Raw genomic sequence first — 18,614 nt, 5'->3', positions numbered from 1 at the left:
TAAGTTACTCGTGATTGTAATTCCCGGGTATTTAGTTGAATCTAAAGGGGTTTCATTTGTGAGATTTATAGTGTAATCGAATTTAACAGATTTCTTTCTGCATTCGTGTGGATTAACTCACGCGTTTCCTTATTGAGAGACAAATTCACATGGCTCCAAGCGCTGTGGGACTTAACATCTGAGGTCATCAGTCCCCTAGACTTAGAACTACCGAAACCTAAGTAACGTAAGAACATCACACACATCCATGCCCGAGGCAGGATTCTAACCTCCGACCGTAACAACAGGACGATTCTGGACTGAAGCTCATAGAACCGCTCGGCCACAGCAGCGGCTAATTGAGAAACAATTGGCACTTTTCTCACCATACAGATATCGTGTATAAGTCATTTGGTAACTAATTTTGATCGTCTGATGATTTTACTAGACGATAAATGACAGTTTCATCTCCAAACACCTTAAGAGGGCTGCTCAGATTGTCATCTGAATCGTTTAGAAGGATTAGGAATACCAGAGGAGCTATAATACTTCCTTGGAGATCGCCGGATATCACTTCTGTCTGACTCGATTTTTCCGTGATTATTGCATACTGTGACCTTTATGACAGAAAATCACGAATCTAATCGCACACAAGAACGATATTTTTTTAATCCGTGCTGGCTATATGTCAATAGTTCGTTAGTGTTGTGGTAATTCACAGTGTTTGAGCACAGTATACGTTCCAAAATCCTACATCAAATCGACGGCAGTTACATGTGTTTGTAATCAAGCGGATTACTTCCATTTCCTTTCTTGACTACTGGTATGATCTGTGTAAGTTTCTTCTGTTTTGGTACGGATCTTTCGTCGAGCGGGCGGTTGTATAATGATTGCTAAGTTCGACGCTATAGTCTCTGCACACTCTGTCTAGACCGGAAGACTTGCCTTTATTAGCTGACTTAAGCTACTTCGCCACACCGGGTATATCTACTTCTAAGTTACTCATTTTGACAGTTGTTCTCAATTCGAATCCTGGAATATTTGCTTTGTATTCTTCAGTGAAAGAATTTCGAAAAACTGTGTTTTATAATGCCGCTTTAGTCGTGCTGTTGTCGGTAGTATTATCATTGGTATCGCGCAGTGCCGGAATTAATACATGATTCTGTGGGTCAGTTTCGAGATTTACAGAATATCTTATTCCATAAGTCTTCTCCGTTGGAAAACAGTAGGAAAAGGATGCAAAGCTGTAAACTGATTACACTTGCCTATCTGCAACACTTCCTATAAAACATGTATATGGTCGTTAAGCAGCACGAGTGGTGTTCACAAAGACTCGTTTCGTGATTATGTGTTGGCGTCTGGTGCGTAGTATCCCAGCAGTGAGTACTATTTTCTTCGCTAAAACCGAAACCATACTATCAAGAAACGGCTTGTGCACTCATAAATGAGCCTGACGCTAGTGACGTTAGAGAGATTTATGCCCAAGATGATTACTTTCTTCTTCTTCCATAGCATTCAAGCTCGCAAATAGAACGCTGTGTGTGACCTTTCGAGTGAACACTAAGACTTGTTATCGGCTGATAGTGTCAATATGTCGTGTTGCAGGGAAGGAGGAAGTAAGGGAGGTAAGAAGATTAGGCTTTAGTGCCTACTGACGCATGCCTCGTTAGGGTAATGCCGGAACTATCGACGACAAAACGCAATAAAGAAGCTAGATCCCTTTGTTACCCTCGCCGCCCCTCCCAAGCCGCGGCCCCACCACCGTCTCTTATGCCACTCCCAGACTCCTTCCCACGTCCCGAACCTCAACAAGGTCACCGTCATTGCGTGGTGAGGAGTGGGGGCCTCCTCCTCCGCCACTGCCTTCCATTAAACTTGGATTTTAGAGCGCTCAGCGTTCAGCACGCTTTTCCGGTCTCCGCTCGACGGTACCTTTATTAAAATTACATCCACCAGCACCTCTCACTATCACCCCTCTTATAAACGTAGCTCTGTTATGTAGGTGGTGTGTTCGGGCTAAGTCTGTGATAATTGCACATCTAATCTTGTTTCCTATATTTTGTAGAGGTACACAGAGTGTTTAAGATTTTTTTCTGTAGGCTACAAAATAATTGGTGAAAATAATTTATTTAGATGGATAAAGCGTTACTCTTTTCGTAGGTTTGTGATCTTCTTAAGATAAAGAATCCTGTACGTTGTCCTCGACGACGAACGTTCGTGAGAAACAAGGATATCGTGACGAAATAAATCTCGGGTGAACAGCCTGGTATGGGTGTTCATAGGACACAATATTTCGGCAATCGACCACGTTGGTTCAAATGGCTCTGAGCACTATGGGGCTTAACTGCTGAGGTCATTAGTCTCCTAGAACTTAGAACTACTTAAACCTAACTAACCTACGGACATCACACAGATCCATGTCCGAGTCAGGATTCGAACCTGCGACAGTAGCGGTAGCGCGGTTCCAGACTGTAGCGCCTAGAACCGCTCGGCCACTCTGGCCGGCGATCACGTTGCCATCATCAGATGCGCCGATATACATCAGCGTTGATGATGGCAACGTGGTCGATTGCCGAAATATTGTGTCCTATGCACACTTATACCAGGCCGTTCACCCGAGATTTATTTCGTCATAAAATACGCCTGGAGAAATTGAAGAATCACATCAAGGATATCATCATTAGTGGCGCAGATAAGAGTGATAGGACCACTCTTATTCTCTGTACACATAAAACGTCTGACGGGCACAACGAGCAGCAATTTGCTGCTGTTTGATAGTGACGCTGTGTTGTAGGAAAGATGTAGTCGTTGAGTGATTATAGGAGGATACAGGATGACTTACAATTTCCAGTTGGTGTGATGAATGATAGCTTACTCTAACAACGTAAGCTAATGAAGGTGATTAGGAAAACAATCCCGCAAAGTTCGAATACAGAATTAGTAATGTTCTACTTGACACAGTAACATGAATTAAATATCTAGGCGTAACGTTGTAAAGCGATATGAAATGGAATGGGCACATGATGTTGATAGTGGGGAAGGAGAAAGGTCGACTTCGTGATGTTGGGTGAATTTTGAGAAAGTGCAGCTCGTCTGTTAAGGAGTCTGCGCATACAAGTAGAGCCCCCTGTGCGGCCCGTTCTTGAGTGCTTCTGGAGTGTTTGTGATTTCCACCAGGTCGGATTGAAGGAAAACAGTAGAGCAACTCAGAGGCGTGTCGTCAGATTTGTTAATGCAAGCGCTACAGAGATACTTTGTGAAATCCTGTGGGAATCCCACGCGGGAAGACGTTCTTTTCACGAAGTGCAGGTGAAGTAATTTAGAGAAGCGACATTTGAGGCCGACTGCGGAACAATTCCACTAGCGTCAGTAAACATTTCGCATAAGGACCACGAAGATAAGTTGAGAGAGATTAGAGCTTCTTACAGTGGCTTATAGACAGTCATTATTCCCTCGCTCTGTTTGCGGATGCAACAGGAAATGTAATAAGAATTAGTGGGACGTGGTACGCACCGGCATGCACCGTACAGTGCCTTGCAGAATGTGTATGTAGATGTAGATCAAGAAAGGTTACTTAGTTATATTCCGTAGAATTACAGAAACGAGTTACAGCTCTGTAAGTGCATCATGTAGATGATAGATATACACCATGTACAAAGCAATTAAAATAAAATTTCTGTTAGTGTGCCAGAAACGTTTAAAGCCTTACGGGTGGATACAACATACTTTACATAATTTGCTGTATTCAGATGGTTGTTCTGGAGGTGGAATGTTCATTTAAGAAAGGTGTTCAAACGAGTGCCCCTTTTCCTGAATTCTCAACTCAGTTCGTCCTAAACGTCCCGTGGATGTGATGTATAGTTGCTGGAGTCACGGAGCGACGAACGTCCACAGTCAGAAATTATGGTGCAGTGAAACGTCAAAATGTGCATAAATCGGAGCTACCTGTATCGCTTAGAAGCGGACCACGGAGAGGGGTTCAAAATGGTTCAAATGGCTCTGAGCACTATGGGACTCAACTGCTGAAGTCATCAGTCCCCTAGAACTTAGAACTACTTAGACCTAACTAACCTGCGGACATCACAAACATCCATGCCTGAGGCAGGATTCGAACCTGCGACCGTAGCAGTCGCACAGTTCCGGACTGCGCGCCTAGAACCGCGAGACCACCGCGGCCGGCACTGAGAGGGGGATAAGATACCCGCAGCACCGCTCATTGGAGGGAGATGTAGCATAGCTCTGGAACACGTAGAGGAATTGCAAACTAGCACTGTGCATATAGGGTGTCTGAGAAGTACTCGTAACCCTCTCGATTTTGTGCAATTGGGTAAACAAAAATATGTCTTATTTGTATCCGTGCTTTACAATTGCTGAAAGTCATTCTTGCCAATATTGTTTTCTCTCAGTTGTGAAGGCACTACCGATCTGAATGGACACAGCGGTTACCGGCGTATATGTGTGGTGCATGAACGTTCAGAATCAGTGGCCACGCGGGCTAAGGCGCTGCAGTGATGGACTGAGCGGCTGGTCCCGGCGGAGGTTCGGCATGGGTGTGTGTGTTTGTCCTTAGGATAATTTAGGTTAAGTAGTGTGTAGGCTTAAGGACTGATGACCTTAGCAGCTAAGACCCGTAAGATTGCACATACACACACAGAACCAGTGAAAACAGTGACAGAGATAACGAGTGCGTTTAGAGATTGCTTTGGCGAAATTCCACCTCTTAAGGTAATCCTACTTGATTGTGAGAAACGTACTGTTGTCTCACGCAGTGTCGGAGACAGGCTACGCTGGAAAACGTAAAAGGAAACGCTTGCTGCCTTCACTTCATCGACTAAGCAGTCTCCACTGAAATCCATTCTCAAACGTGCAGCAGAACTTAAAGTACCGCGTTCAGCAATACGTGAACTCACTAGAAAAGATCTGAATACAAAAGAATTTAGACTAATGTTAGTGAATGAATTACCCGGCAACGAAATGGTGCAGCGAGTAGCAGCCTTTTGTGCTTTGTTGGCACAATTTCTGAATTCCATGTCTCGCACAAGAGTGTTATTTTCTGATGGATGTCTGCTATATCACATAGAAATATGGTTTTATGGTCTAAAGAAAAATCCCAGCTACGTGCAAGTGTTGGAAAGGAACCCACCTCATGTTATATTGTAGGCCAGGATTGTGGTGTCATCGGCAGACATCACACTGGCTAGGTGGTAGCCTTTAAATTGGGCGCGGTCCGTTAGTATACATCGGACCCGCGTGTCGCCACTGTCAGTGATTGCAGACCGAGCGCCGCCACACGGCAGCTCTAGAGAGACTTCCTAGCACTCGCCCCAGTTGTACAGCCGACTTTGCTAGTGATGGTTCACTGCCTACATACGCTCTCATTTGCAGAGACGACAGTTTAGCATAGCTTTCAGCTACGTCATTTGCTACGACCTAGCAAGGCGCCATATTCTTCAAGAATGTGTTCTGAAGAGACAATATTGTGAATCATGTACCGTCAAGGGCGACGTTCATCATTAATAGATTAAAGTTAAGTATCAAACTAATTACGTCCGCTTTCTGAATTCTGATTCCTTGTCATGTTGAAGATCTCACGTCAGTATAGTTCTTCCCTCCTCACGCCAGCCTGCGTGAGCTAAAACGCGTGCATTTCGGCCTCCACTAGTAACACGGTGTTGGCTCTTCTGCCAACACATCAAGGATACCTTCATAATACCATAGTGCAAACGTGGTTAATACCATAGCTCAGAGAAAGGGAATCGTGGATCATGTGTTGTTACACCAGGATGTAGAACCAGCAGTCTTTGTTCCATGAAGCACAATCTCGACGCCACTGGATCGGGCGTGATCCAGCAACGCTACCAGCACCACTGAAATAGTCACCACGAAGCCCAGATTTTGCCAAGCCAGTCAACTTACTGACGGGAACAACAGATTCGCCGGATATGTTGTTTACAACAGATTGTTTTAACCTAGAGGTATCAGGACTTAGCACATATACTCTATGTGGTGCAATTACTAGATTTATAATTTAAGCAGCGGCCAACCACGGGTGTGGTTTAAAAATGTCTATTTAACTTAAACGACTGTCGGTTTCTTACATTTACATTTACATATTTAGATGGCTTCTTACACACTTCCTTTCTTTCCTAGTGGGCCTCATTTTGTGTTTGTTACTGGTGTGGTATATGTGCTTTGGGCACGCAACGTCCTTGTCGTTCAGTTATCATTGACATCTGCGCTACGTGTGTCTCTGTCCACTTTCTGGGAAACTGGATCACACCAGCCCACTGGAGAGTGCAGGAGCAGCGGCGGGGTGGGGTTACTGTGGTGTGTGCGGCAAACAGAAGTGACCGTTTCTTTAATTCTTTTGGACTCTTTATGTTAAAATATTTATTTATATTTTTGATCCCTCTTTGTTTGTTAAATAATTGTTGACATGGCAGCAATGTAGAGAGTTGGAGTTCCGGTTTCACCTAGGGTGTGTGACCTCTGCGTTTGACCAAACACAGCTGAGAGGTGACGGCCCAGCCTGTGAAGTGATACTAGCGCCATCGTGCCGATTGATGTTTTAACTGTCACCTCCACGACTGATGGAGGAAACGACCTGCTCGGGGAACTGCAAGCCCATACTTTCTATTAAATTGTTTTTTGTAAGCTGCTTGTCTGCCGTTTAACCTATTCAGTGCATGACAGACTTCGTCTTTTCTATTTTACTAGAATATATTTAATACGTGTGTGTTACAGGACAGATCAGCCATAGTTTAATACCTTGTTTATCAAATTCAAGAGAGAACTCAAACAAGTGGTTTCACTGCGTGCTATAGTTGGACGTGTGTCTTTCATCATATTACCTTTGGTGATGTAAATTCCTTGTACATCTGTGGAAAAGATATCTATTTTCCCTAATTTGTGTAATACTCTTCAAACCAATATCTTGTCCCACATACTTTCTCTTCTGTCCTGCCCACTCGTCTAATATAGGGTTCCTAGAAAACCTGCTTTCTCGTATCGCTAGACAACAATTCAAGCAAATCGTATTAATGAATTTTTATTGCAGAACGCTAAATGACAGTACTTATCTTTGAGAAATGATATGCCGCAAGCAAATGGCGACCGACAAATAAGAAGTCTCTTCAGTATATACAATTCCTAATACAGGGTGAGTCACCTAACGTTACCGCTGGATATATTTCGTAAACCACATCAAATACTAACGAACCGATTCCACAGACCGAACGTGAGGTGAGAGGCTAGTGTAATTGGATTACCAGACGTCTGTGGTAGTGTAGTGTTGTAGGAACTGTGACCATGGTGTATTCGAACTCTGAAAAGGCGGAGATGATACTCGCCTATGGCGAGCGTCGACGAAATGCAGCTGAAGCCTGCAGGGTGTATGCAGAACGGTACCCCGACAGAGAGCATCCAACGTGCCTCACATTGCAAAATATCTACCGCCAACTGTATGCAACAGGTATGGTCGTAGCACGCAAACGGGTCCGTAACAGGCCCGTCACAGGAGAAGCGGGTGCAGTTGGTGTGTTAGCTGCTGTTGTCATGAACCCACACATTAGTACACGGGACATTACGAAAGCCGGTGGACTGAGTCAAAGTAGTGTCATGCGCATACTGCATCGTCACCGCTTTCACCCGTTTCAAGTGTCGCTACATCAGCAATTACATGGTGATGACTTTAATCATCAAATCCAATTCTGTCAGTGGGGATTAACAGCGAATGCGTTGCAGTTCCGTGGCTTGCAGCTATCTACGATCTGAACCACTTACTGAAGCAACGGACAACAAGAGGCACTAACTGATGAAGAGGTACGCGATTTGGTGCATGTGTTGTCGCTCAAAATCCTGCAGGAATTAGTTTCTTCAGGTATTCAGCCCTCTTTTGCGGTGACCATCTTACACTGGGGGTCAACGATAATATGTAGAAACTGACTCAGCTTTGTGCCATGTGTGTGCACTTTAAAAACAATTGCTATCTTCATGTAGAAACTGACTCATCTTTCTGCCACGTTTGCGGAATAAACAGTATCTTTAAAATGTTTGTTTTTCTTACATTAATTCCCATATCATTGTTACACGGTATATTGTAATAAGCAGGCACTGCCTCCTTAGGAGAAGCCACTTCTTTTGCTACTTAAAAAATAAACTAAATCAGATAAGACTAAACAAATGATTAAAATAAATAAGGAACCACCACAGCTGCATTGATACACATTGATTATGTAATGAGCAGTTTCCTTCAAAGAACATCGAGTTAGATTGTCAATAGCATTCATAACAAATACTTCCAAAAGTCTAGCTCTCTTACATAACATTAAAGGCAAATTGCCTTTAATGTTACATAAGCTAAGGAGACTTCTGAAGTGATGATATTGGCATAGCCCTCGGGATTTCTTACGACGTCCTTTGGCAGTGTAACCTGATGTTGTTTGGGCGAAGCCGATCGTGACATAATAAATGGGTATCATTATAGCTGTGGAGGTTCCTCATTATATGAGGAATTAGCTATGGAGGTCAACATAGACAAGACTAAGCAAATGAAGTTCTGGAAGTCACATTGCATGCAGAAACGTTTCTTTCGGTGGACAGCTACGGCGCTTGTCTTCTATTGACATCATAACTGTGTTCCTGCGGCAACACACAAAACCTGGGACGTGGTGTGGACGGTCTGGAGAACTGTGTAAATCCACCGTCTGGCCTGTGAACTTTTACGACGTTGGATATAATCCTGAGAACGCCCGGGCCGCAGTAAATGTGAATTTACCAGAAGAACTGTTGGGATTCTATGACTCGCAGTTGGAAGATTTTATGGTAAAACTTCTTGCTATCAGGAACAGCATTGTGCGGGTACACTGCGGATTACCGCGCCTCTTGTAACACTCAGAACCAGGTGCCTCCAAGAAACACTGCGTGATCGCTGCCCGTCGCCTAAAGTTCGCCCGCCGACGAAACAGTTAACGGTGTTTCAGTTATTTAGTGGCAAAGCATGCTGTAAATATATCAGTGATAACATCGCAATGTATTTGAAGCGGGTCGTAAATTTTTGCTTTCATTACCCAATTTTTTTAAAAATATCTAACGTGTGCAGAAGTATCTGAGGGGGAAAATTTATACCTCGGTGCATATTGTGCACCTCATGACGAGCATGTGTTTGCAGTTGAAGGCAGGACAATAAACAACATAAATTTTTGTAGTTTTCACTTTGTTCAAATTCCAAACATCTCTAAGCGTCGTCAGCATCTCTAAGTGTCATATAGGCCAAAACAAGTGTTTCTAAAATTTTCAAAATCCGTGTAGACTTATTTGCATGATTTACGGACCTGGTGTTGATACCAGTTTTCAGCGAAGTACATAGTTTTTTTACTTTATAACTAAAGGAGTTGAATGTGACTTCCATTAGTTTTGTGATGTGCGTCCCATACATTTATTGTCAAACTATGTACGTTATAAGTAACTTGTTCAATTACAGCTCTGAGCTCTGCTAGAGAAGCCGATAAGGGTAGTACAAACACAGTACCCCTGATGAATCCACACAATAAAAAATCAGCACGTTTCAGGTTCTGTGATACTGTGTGACATGTAATCGAGGATGCACCTCGACCGATCCATTTATCTGGAAAGCAGTTGCCAAGGAAGTCCCTGACGTCGGTGGATAGTGCATAAAGTGTACGTGTCCGCGGTCAGTCACGCCAATCAACGAAATTAAAGTTTTTTCCACCATATCTAAGTACATTACTCCATTCTTTTTTAAAAAAAGAAAGGGCTGTACACTTTTGCTCTTGGTTAGTGAATCACTACGGTTTTCACTGCCCCAAATCCTACAGTTGGTCTCAGTAACTTTAGCACTTATGTGAAAATTCGTGTTTCCACTGAAATCTTCTTCATCCAATCGTCGTGTAATCTCCCTACAAAAGTCCTATTAGTGTCCCTAAGGTTGATATCGTGAGACGATTCAAAAACGCAGACCGTATAGACTCTATAACTCACCAATCAAAGAAGTTGAATGCACGTGACAAGGGAAATCTAATACGAAAAATAAAGAAGCACTATACACTCAATACACCAAAATTAGCAGGTGAGCTCCTGAACGAGACTTTAGAGAAGATACGTCCTCAAGCGATTGACAGAGCATTGGAAAATAGTGACTACAGTACAAGAGTAGCTAGGAGGAAACTGTATGCGAATGAACAGAAACGAAGTGGGTGCTGGACTTTGCTAAAGAGTTTATTACGAAGGAAGAAACATGGTGGAACGACGTCATTTTTACCGAGGAAACTAAATTTAACATTTTTGGGTCTTATGGACAGATGAGGTGGGCGAAGAATAATGAGGAATTGAAAGCCACAAATAGTAAGCCCATTGTAAAGCTTGCACGTGTCTGTGTTCTCGTCTGGGGCTGCATATTCACATTTGAACCGGGCGTTCAAATGTTCAAATGTGTGTGAAATCTTATAGGACTTAACTGCTAAGGTCATCAGTCCTCAAGCTTACACACTACCTACCCTAAATTATCCTAAGGACAAATACACACACACACCCATGCCGGAGGGAGGACTCGAACCTCCGCCGGGTCCAGCTGCACAGTCCACGCCTGAGACCACTCGGCTAATCCTGCGCGGCGTTGAACCGGGCGGATCAGTGTTCATCGACAGTACTATGGAAAAATATGTCTAGCGCATCCCACCAGAAAACAATTTACCCAAAAGTGCAGAAAAACGGTGATATCAAACGCATTGAAGTTTAAACAGGACAATGACCCGAAACATAAGGCTCACATTGTGCAGTATTGTTTGTCGTACGATTCTCCAAACGTCTTCCAGCCACCACCTCAATCACCAGACCTCAACCCTTTTGAGAATGTTTGGGGAGAAGTAGAGCGACGCGTTAGAAAAAAAAATCAGTCTTACAAAGAAAATTCGAAGCGTCGATTAGAGGAAGAAAGGGACGGTCTATGCACTGACTGTTTTTAAAAAAAAGGCCAATAGCTCTTCGCCGCAACGTTGGAAAGAAGTGATACAACAGAATGGCTAACCAACAAATTGCTGAAACATGTAGTTTTGCGTGCTGCGGTAGCCGAGCGATTCTACGCATTTCAGTCCGGAACCGCGCGACTGCTACGGTCGCAGGTTCGAATTCTGCCTCGGGCATGAATGTGTGTGATGTCCTTAAGTTAGTTAGGTTTAAGTAGTTCTAAGTTCTACGGGACTTATGTTAAGTGCCATAGTGCTCAGAGTCATTTCAACCATATATTTTTCACAAAAATTTATCTAAAAATAATTTGTTTCGGAAAGTGTCCAAATATTAGACAAATGTGCAAATGAGACATAGAAATGGCTTCTCCATCCCAAGGTTCCCTGCCTCAAATTATTCAGTGGAGCATTCTCTATGTCCCGTTACATTTTTGCACTCTCTTACAGGAGCTATTGTGATATGACAGAATTTGGTGATACTTACGTAACGTTTTATTTTGTGATGACTGTAAACTTTTCTTTCACAATGTATATTTTATTTCTGATGCTTTTCGATTTTATGTTTACATTGTACCACATGACTTAATGGTTGCAAACATGTCTTCTGTTTTGTTTACTAACGACTACCTCTGTTACGTCGTTTACGGTGCTACCTAACGAGTCACATTTCATGCTATCTAAATTTTACCTGCTGTCAATATATGAGGTTCTCCTCCATAAAAGTAGCATGAATGTACCTTGATCAAGTTGTTCACTATGTTATGACTTGTGATTGATCGCTCTTTGTAAAGTTATCTTGCGCCACCTATTGGTCTGCGTTTACTTCTTAGATAGTTTAACCACCAAAGACAGATTGGTGATGGTTCTCTTCGAACAGACAACGGCGCTGTTAAATATACCTGTATGAGATATGTATTATATTCAGTCAATGTGCCTACTTTCGTGAGCATTTTGCTAAAGTTTAATTTAAGTATAAGTATGATATTAATTGAAAATTGTGTATATGGTTTCCTATATGGATTACTGGGATGTATTCTTACGTTATTATATACAAATTTGCTGTCGTTAGTTTCCTTGTACACTCTGTTCCACAGCTTCAGTCTGATGTAATGCTTAATAAAGTATTGTGTAATCAAGACCTTTGTATATTTCAGATTTGTGCCAAATAAATGTTAATCACGTGTGAACTGGACAGACAGTTATTCAGGTGTGGTACCACGTAGGACAGATCACTACCTAACAGAATAAAGGAGGTGAGGAACACCAGAAGGAATACCGGCTTCAGATGAGGGTGTTGCTGGGAAGAAAAGTGATAAGGGGGGCGGTGGGGGGAGGGAGGCTGTGAGACAAGTTGAGCCTGCACTGTCCTCACCGGTGGCGGCTTCGGGGTCAGCGTCCTTGTCGCTCGGAGCCAGCCGCAGCGGTCCGACCACGCTCAGAGGGAAGGGCAGCGGCGCGTCGATGAAGGCGCGGCCGACGCGGGGGAACTGGAAGAGGCCCGCGGCCCGCTTCTGTCCGCCGCTCCCTGCAACAGCAGAGGCCACCCCCTGCAGTCGACTCGTAGTATCGCTAATCCCTCAGAACTGGGAGCACTTTAAACGCAGGTAGAGCTGTGAAGCTACCGTAGACTATCGTAAGGGAGCGTAGATTACTGTCATTTTCCTAGTAGCTTTTCTCAGTTACGATCGTACCCGCTTTACTTGTACGTTACGTGTGTTGCGTACCAATCAGGTGTTACCACGTATTGGTCGCTTTGTCTGCGTATGCGATCAGCGTCCTACTAGATTCCCCTAGGAACTGAGTGCAGATTCATAAAGGGTCCCTTAACCTACAGAACATTTTTATTTGAAAGTTGTTAGTTTGTAACGAGAATCAGAGGAGTTTTGTAGTAAAAATGAAAAAGAAACAATACCGATTTATCATATAGTGCTATAAAATGCAATTTCTTCGAAGAAAGTAAAATTAAAAAAAAATACTCAGTACAAAAACTATCGAATATCGCTTCAAATCTTCGTCGAGTTTATACAAAACATGCTTCTGTTACTCAACTTTCTTAATTATCAGTACTAACAACAACCTATTGCCTTTGACCATGATGAAAAACGTTTTTTGGCTACAGAATACCAACAACAAATATGTAATTTTTAATCTTTATGTATGTAAACTGTACTTGCATCAGCAGTAATTGCATTGGTTGTATAAAAGCGTAGAACTTACAAGATAACTAATTTTTATTGGTTACAAAACGACTTTTATGTTATGTAACAATGTAAAATACACCATGGACTAACAATGAATAAAGTGCGTTGTTAATTATGTGCAAAACAAACAAAGAGAAATCGTCAGCTCACGGTTTCTTCCTTAAACATTCATTTATGCTACTTTCGCTACCGACGCTACCAATGCTACCGGTAGTCGTAGCATTTCTTACGTAATTTATGCAGTGTACCAACACAACCGTTGTTTTGGTAGGGCGCAACTCTAAGCACAGGTAATAGTGGCTGTACAGTAGCCTAGTTGAGGACTGTTGGGGGGATGGCGGGCATAATGGCCATTGCGCACATAACGGCCACTTGAATTCGTGAGTCCGTACAGTGATGCAACCGTACAGAAATTGTGTAAAGGTGTCACTTGAAACCCCCTGAGTTAGTATAGTCATTTAAAGGAGCCAGGATATCATCTTGCCTCGTACTCAAGTTTTGTACTGTTTTGAGGCATCCTCGTCTGACGAAATAAACATCACCAACTCGACTTCATACTGTAAAGAGAAAATGACGCTAGCAAGATGTCAGTCCCAGCTATGCATCCTGTGCGAAAATAGGCACAGTAATTCCGATAGAACGAAGCGGAGAACTTCTGAATGTGCAGCTATTAAACTTCTGCTCGCACATGATTTTTGCCTCTCGCTCCGGCTCACTGCAGACGTCTAAAGACCGAGTGCGAAGTACTGTAAAGAGGAGTGACAACCAGGGGTCACCTAATCGCGGCCGGCCGCGGTGGTCTAGCGGTTCTAGGCGCTCAGTCCGGAACCGCGCGACTGCTACGGTCGCAGGTTCGAATCCTGCCTCGGGCATGGATGTGTGTGATGTTCTTAGGTTAATTAGGTTTAAGTAGTTCTAAGTTCTAGGGGACTGATGACCGCAGATGTTAAGTCCCACAGTGCTCAGAGCCATTTGAACCTAATCGCGAGATGTCGAAGGCCTGCGAAGAGGACGGGGGAGTAGGCCATAGTTGTCTAACGTGTTTTATAATTTTGTTCTAGAACACGTAATATGGCAGCCATACGCACATAGCTGGTCAATTTTAACAACGTATATATCCTAAAAATCGAAACGAATAAACCTAACCAAAAGAGGAATTGTTAGGAAATGGAGTTAATGGTTTTTGATTTACGTTTTAATCATGCAATCACACTGAAGAATAACGCAACTCCTCCACATGTACTTCGCTTTAACAGCTCTTCAGTCCAAAGAAAATAACGCACTGCAGTGATGTTAATAACTAATGAGCATTATGCTACTACTTTAACGGATAATCATTTATTTAATTAATGTACAATGCATTTGTGAATCACAACGTAAAAGTGTTCAAAACAAAGAGATCCCTGAACCTGTTACAGACTGGAAAAGAACAAAGAACTACCGCTTGTTGGTTCACTGACATGATTAACATGACCCTCTTATTCACGGCACTGAGCAGTAACTCGCGTTAGAACGCCAGGCGGCTGCAACGGGGCGGAGTGAGCGACAACCTGTTCTCGCGGAAGTTTAAAAGTTACACATTCAGAAGTTCATCAGCGCGTACTATTAGAATCAAATAAATTCTGGTGTTTCAAACACCTTTAAGTCTGGTTTGTATGCTTTGCAAAATTTATCGAAGAATATCTCTTACCTGTAGCAACAAATGCAGCCAATGGTAAGTGAAAAAGTTATGGAATTACACATGTAAAAAAAATTACTTTGCTATGTCTTTTAACTTCCACTCCTATGAGTGTGAATCCTCAGTCCTTCCTGGTCATGCTGACAAAGTTTTATGAATTTATTTGTAAAAGAATAGACAGTGGAAATTAAAATGTCCTGTGGTGCCTCTCCTGCTCCAAGTCCTACCCCCATCCCGCCCCCACCTTTAAAATATTTACATATAGTTTTTGTAGTTAAAATATTAATATGATAGGGTTGGAATAAAATAGTAGTATCAAATTATTATTAGAAAGGAAGTAGTACTCTGCCAATTTTCAGACATTCATCCTATAATAGACGTTTGATGTATTTTCTCATTCAATTTTACATTGATAACATTCACTTTTTATGTGTTGCAGTCGTTTTTTATTGCAAATATAAAAATTAGCCCGTAAAACTAACGTTTCTCCAAATGTGAAAACAAATGATATGTTACTTGTGTGGAAGAATGTTCTCAGACTCTCCTTGGGCTCCATCAGGAAAGTGAAGGATTCAACATTTTTTCCAGCACACCCAAAACAACAACTTAAGTAACGTAGAGCAAGTTTTAGTACTTTTGTTGCTGTGTCGTTAATCTGTTCTAACTTACAATCGTCTTTCTTCGTGATTTACCAATATTCAATTTTAACTAATAGATTAACAGCTACAGCTCTTATTCAGTTCTCTACTAGCTATACTGATTTTATTACGTTTTAAAAATGCCTACAGTACACAAGATTAACTCATCACAGGTACCTGTTCATTTTAAGCTGATATTGCAAGCAACCTTGTGACAGACTTTTACCAGCCTGGTCTAGACATTTCGCATCCTCTGTAAGGCAGCTGACTATTCAAGCGTCTCAGTTTCCTAACCACGCCAACCCTGTGGATACATTCCGTCGTGGGATTGTTGCCGTCTCGCCTAAAACGATGTGCAGTATTCACTGTCTAGATACTAGGCAGAAAGCTATTGCACAAATTAATGAACAACAACACAGGAAACTGTGTTCTATTACGCAGGTTCCACCTTCTATAAGCTCCCAAAGCAGTCTAAGAACAGTTTCACCGTACATTCCTTTATTATGTATAAAGTTTCTTCGCGACATTGCGTGTACTTACATTATAATGCAGTATTCATTCACATATGATGGACAATCTCTGACTTGTCTTGCTTCTTTTTTGAGTCAATTTTTGTGGGCTACTTATGGGATAAATTGTTCCATGTTCGAGTAAGTTTGTAAGAAACAAAGGCAACAAAATTTCAAAAGGTACAAAAAATAAATGCATAATGTACAATTTGTGGAATCTTCGTCATCAAGGACAAACTAAATTTCCATTGCTTTTTAAGCATGGGTAAATAACTAGAACAAAAAGGTCGTTAAGAGCAGGGGAAGCATTGATTGTTATGAAATCTGTACATTTAAATTTGAGATAGATCTGAAGATTTCATCTGCTGGATGCCTGAACGAATCATGTAAACTACGTGAAAGAAAGCAAGAGAGGTTTGTAGGTTGTCACCATTATTGTTTATGGGCTCAATGACCATTTTTCCGACGAGACATTAAACCGTAAACTTCTATCCATCACTATTGTTTAAATTCAGTACCGAGGGGACAATTTAAGAATAGAAATAAAAATTCTGAAATAATTAAAAGTTTTATGGCGAAAGTTATCAAATCTGCGAATCTCAGATTTCGTCATCATTCCGTCCGAAGCAAAGCAAAGACATCGAAAACATATTTAACTAAATACACATGTTGCTGAGCACATAACTAGGTTTAATCACGAACAAAGCGAAGAAGAAATGGCCATTAACAGCCGAAACTGAAACAAAAATCGACACAAACAGGAACTTAGAAGGATCATGATGCAGCCAAAAAAAAAAAAAAGTTTGCATTAAGAAACCGAAAGCTTACGACTTAGAGTAATATCAACGAACATCTAGTCGCAGAAAATACGGACTGATTATTCACGGCCGAGTTCCCATGAAAGCGGACTTGATGCATTTGCAGGAAGACATTCAAAGACAGAATAAGCATTTCCACCAAAACAGTTTTAGGAAACCACCGACGTCACTTAGCATTGGCACGCAGTACTATCATAAGAAGTTACAGTTCCTGTGATATACTATGTGATCAAACGTATCTGGACACCTGGCTGAAAATGACTTACAAGTTCGTGGCGCCCTCCATCGGATAGTGTTGGAATTCAATATGGTGTTGGCACTGCACACGCTGGCAGATGACGCTCACAGGGCATTCGCCATGCCCACACCCTGCCATCGGCTCGTCACATTACGTACCGTGATTCGTCACTCCACACACCGTTTTTCAGCATTTCAATGGTCCAATGTTTACGCTCCTTACATCAAGCGATGCGTCATTTGCATTTACCGGCGTGATGTGTGGCTTATGAGCAGCCGCTCGACGATGAAATCTAAGTTTTCTTACCTACCGTCTAACTGTCATAGTACTTGCAGTGGATCCTGATCCAGTTTGGCATTCATGTGTGACGGTGTGGATGGATGTCTGCCTATTCCACATTGCGACCCTGTTATTCCACATTGCGACCCTCTTCAACTGTTGGCGGTGTCTGTCATTCAACAGACGAGATCGGCGTTTACGCTTTTGTGCTGTACGTGTCCATTCACGTTTCCACTTCACTATCACTTTGAGAACAGTTGACCTAGGGATGTTTAGGAGTATGGAAATCTCGAGCACAGACGTTTAACACAAGTGACACCCAGTCACCTGAGCAGGTTCGGAGTCCGTGAGTTCCGTGAAACTACCCATCCTGCTCTCTCACGATGTCTACTGACTACTGAGGTCGTTAATATGGTGTACCTGGCAGTAGGTGAGAGCACAATGCACCTAATATGGGAAACGTATGTTTTTGGAGGTGTCCGGATACTTTTGATCACATAGTGTATCAAAATTAAGGAAGGCCTAGCGCTGAACAAAAATATTACCTTACTACCTTATGAAAGTAACACGATATAAATTTCGACGTTTGTGTTACATTGGAGGAAAAGTTTGATACGAATCGTGTGCATTGATGTTTGTGACTTTAGCAACCGACTGCAGCAAGTGTGGATGGAGTCTAAAGGTTCTACTAGCGTTTAGAGGACATCTGGATCCTTTTCACGTCAGGTAAAAACAATGTATGTCGATGTAAGATGCGTTATGTCATGGAGGCGGAGGTACTGAGAGGTCAAGAGTAGATGAAGATGTACAGGACAGAGCATGATAAACTTCCCCAAGCAGTCGCCGAAAAACAGTGCGTCGAGGAAGCAGAGAGTTACGTTAGATATTGGCAGTGTGCAAATTCCTGCAGAAGTGGAATTGTTGTGTCCCACGGAAAACGCTACTGATACATATCATGTTGAAAATCAATGCTTCCGAATTATCTACGTTAACAATGTTAAAACTTTTAAAACAAAATAAACGTTGTTAAGATTCTAAACCTTATTCTTCACGTCCACATAATTGGAACCCATTTCCGTTAGAGGATTCCGAAATGTTGCTTGCAACTTGGTGGTATGTAACATAACTATATTATGTCCATTATGATTATCCGGGCTGTTATGCCGTGGTCGGTTGATGAATTTTGTAGCGAGCCAGCCGGTGTGTTGGACCTTCCATCGAGCGACAGACCCCCTTGAAGATTCTCCCGCAGACGGGGACGAAACGTTGGGAATTGAGACAAAATTCATCAA

The 18,614-nt window shown here is 42.3% G+C and overlaps 1 protein-coding gene across 1 annotated transcript in view; it reads right to left on the bottom strand.

Annotated features, from left to right (window-relative positions):
• LOC126281579 (uncharacterized) overlaps window positions 1–18,614 on the bottom strand; it is a 108,855-nt gene that overhangs the window by 28,480 nt on the left and 61,761 nt on the right. The window contains exon 3 of the mRNA XM_049980661.1: window positions 12,334–12,486. Coding sequence (XP_049836618.1) covers window positions 12,334–12,486 — 153 coding nt within the window. The remainder of the gene's footprint in view (window positions 1–12,333; window positions 12,487–18,614) is intronic.

The sequence above is a fragment of the Schistocerca gregaria genome, chromosome 7 (assembly GCF_023897955.1).
Source record: "Schistocerca gregaria isolate iqSchGreg1 chromosome 7, iqSchGreg1.2, whole genome shotgun sequence".
Classification (NCBI taxonomy): domain Eukaryota; kingdom Metazoa; phylum Arthropoda; class Insecta; order Orthoptera; family Acrididae; genus Schistocerca; species Schistocerca gregaria.
This window is presented reverse-complemented; position numbering and strand designations above follow the sequence as displayed.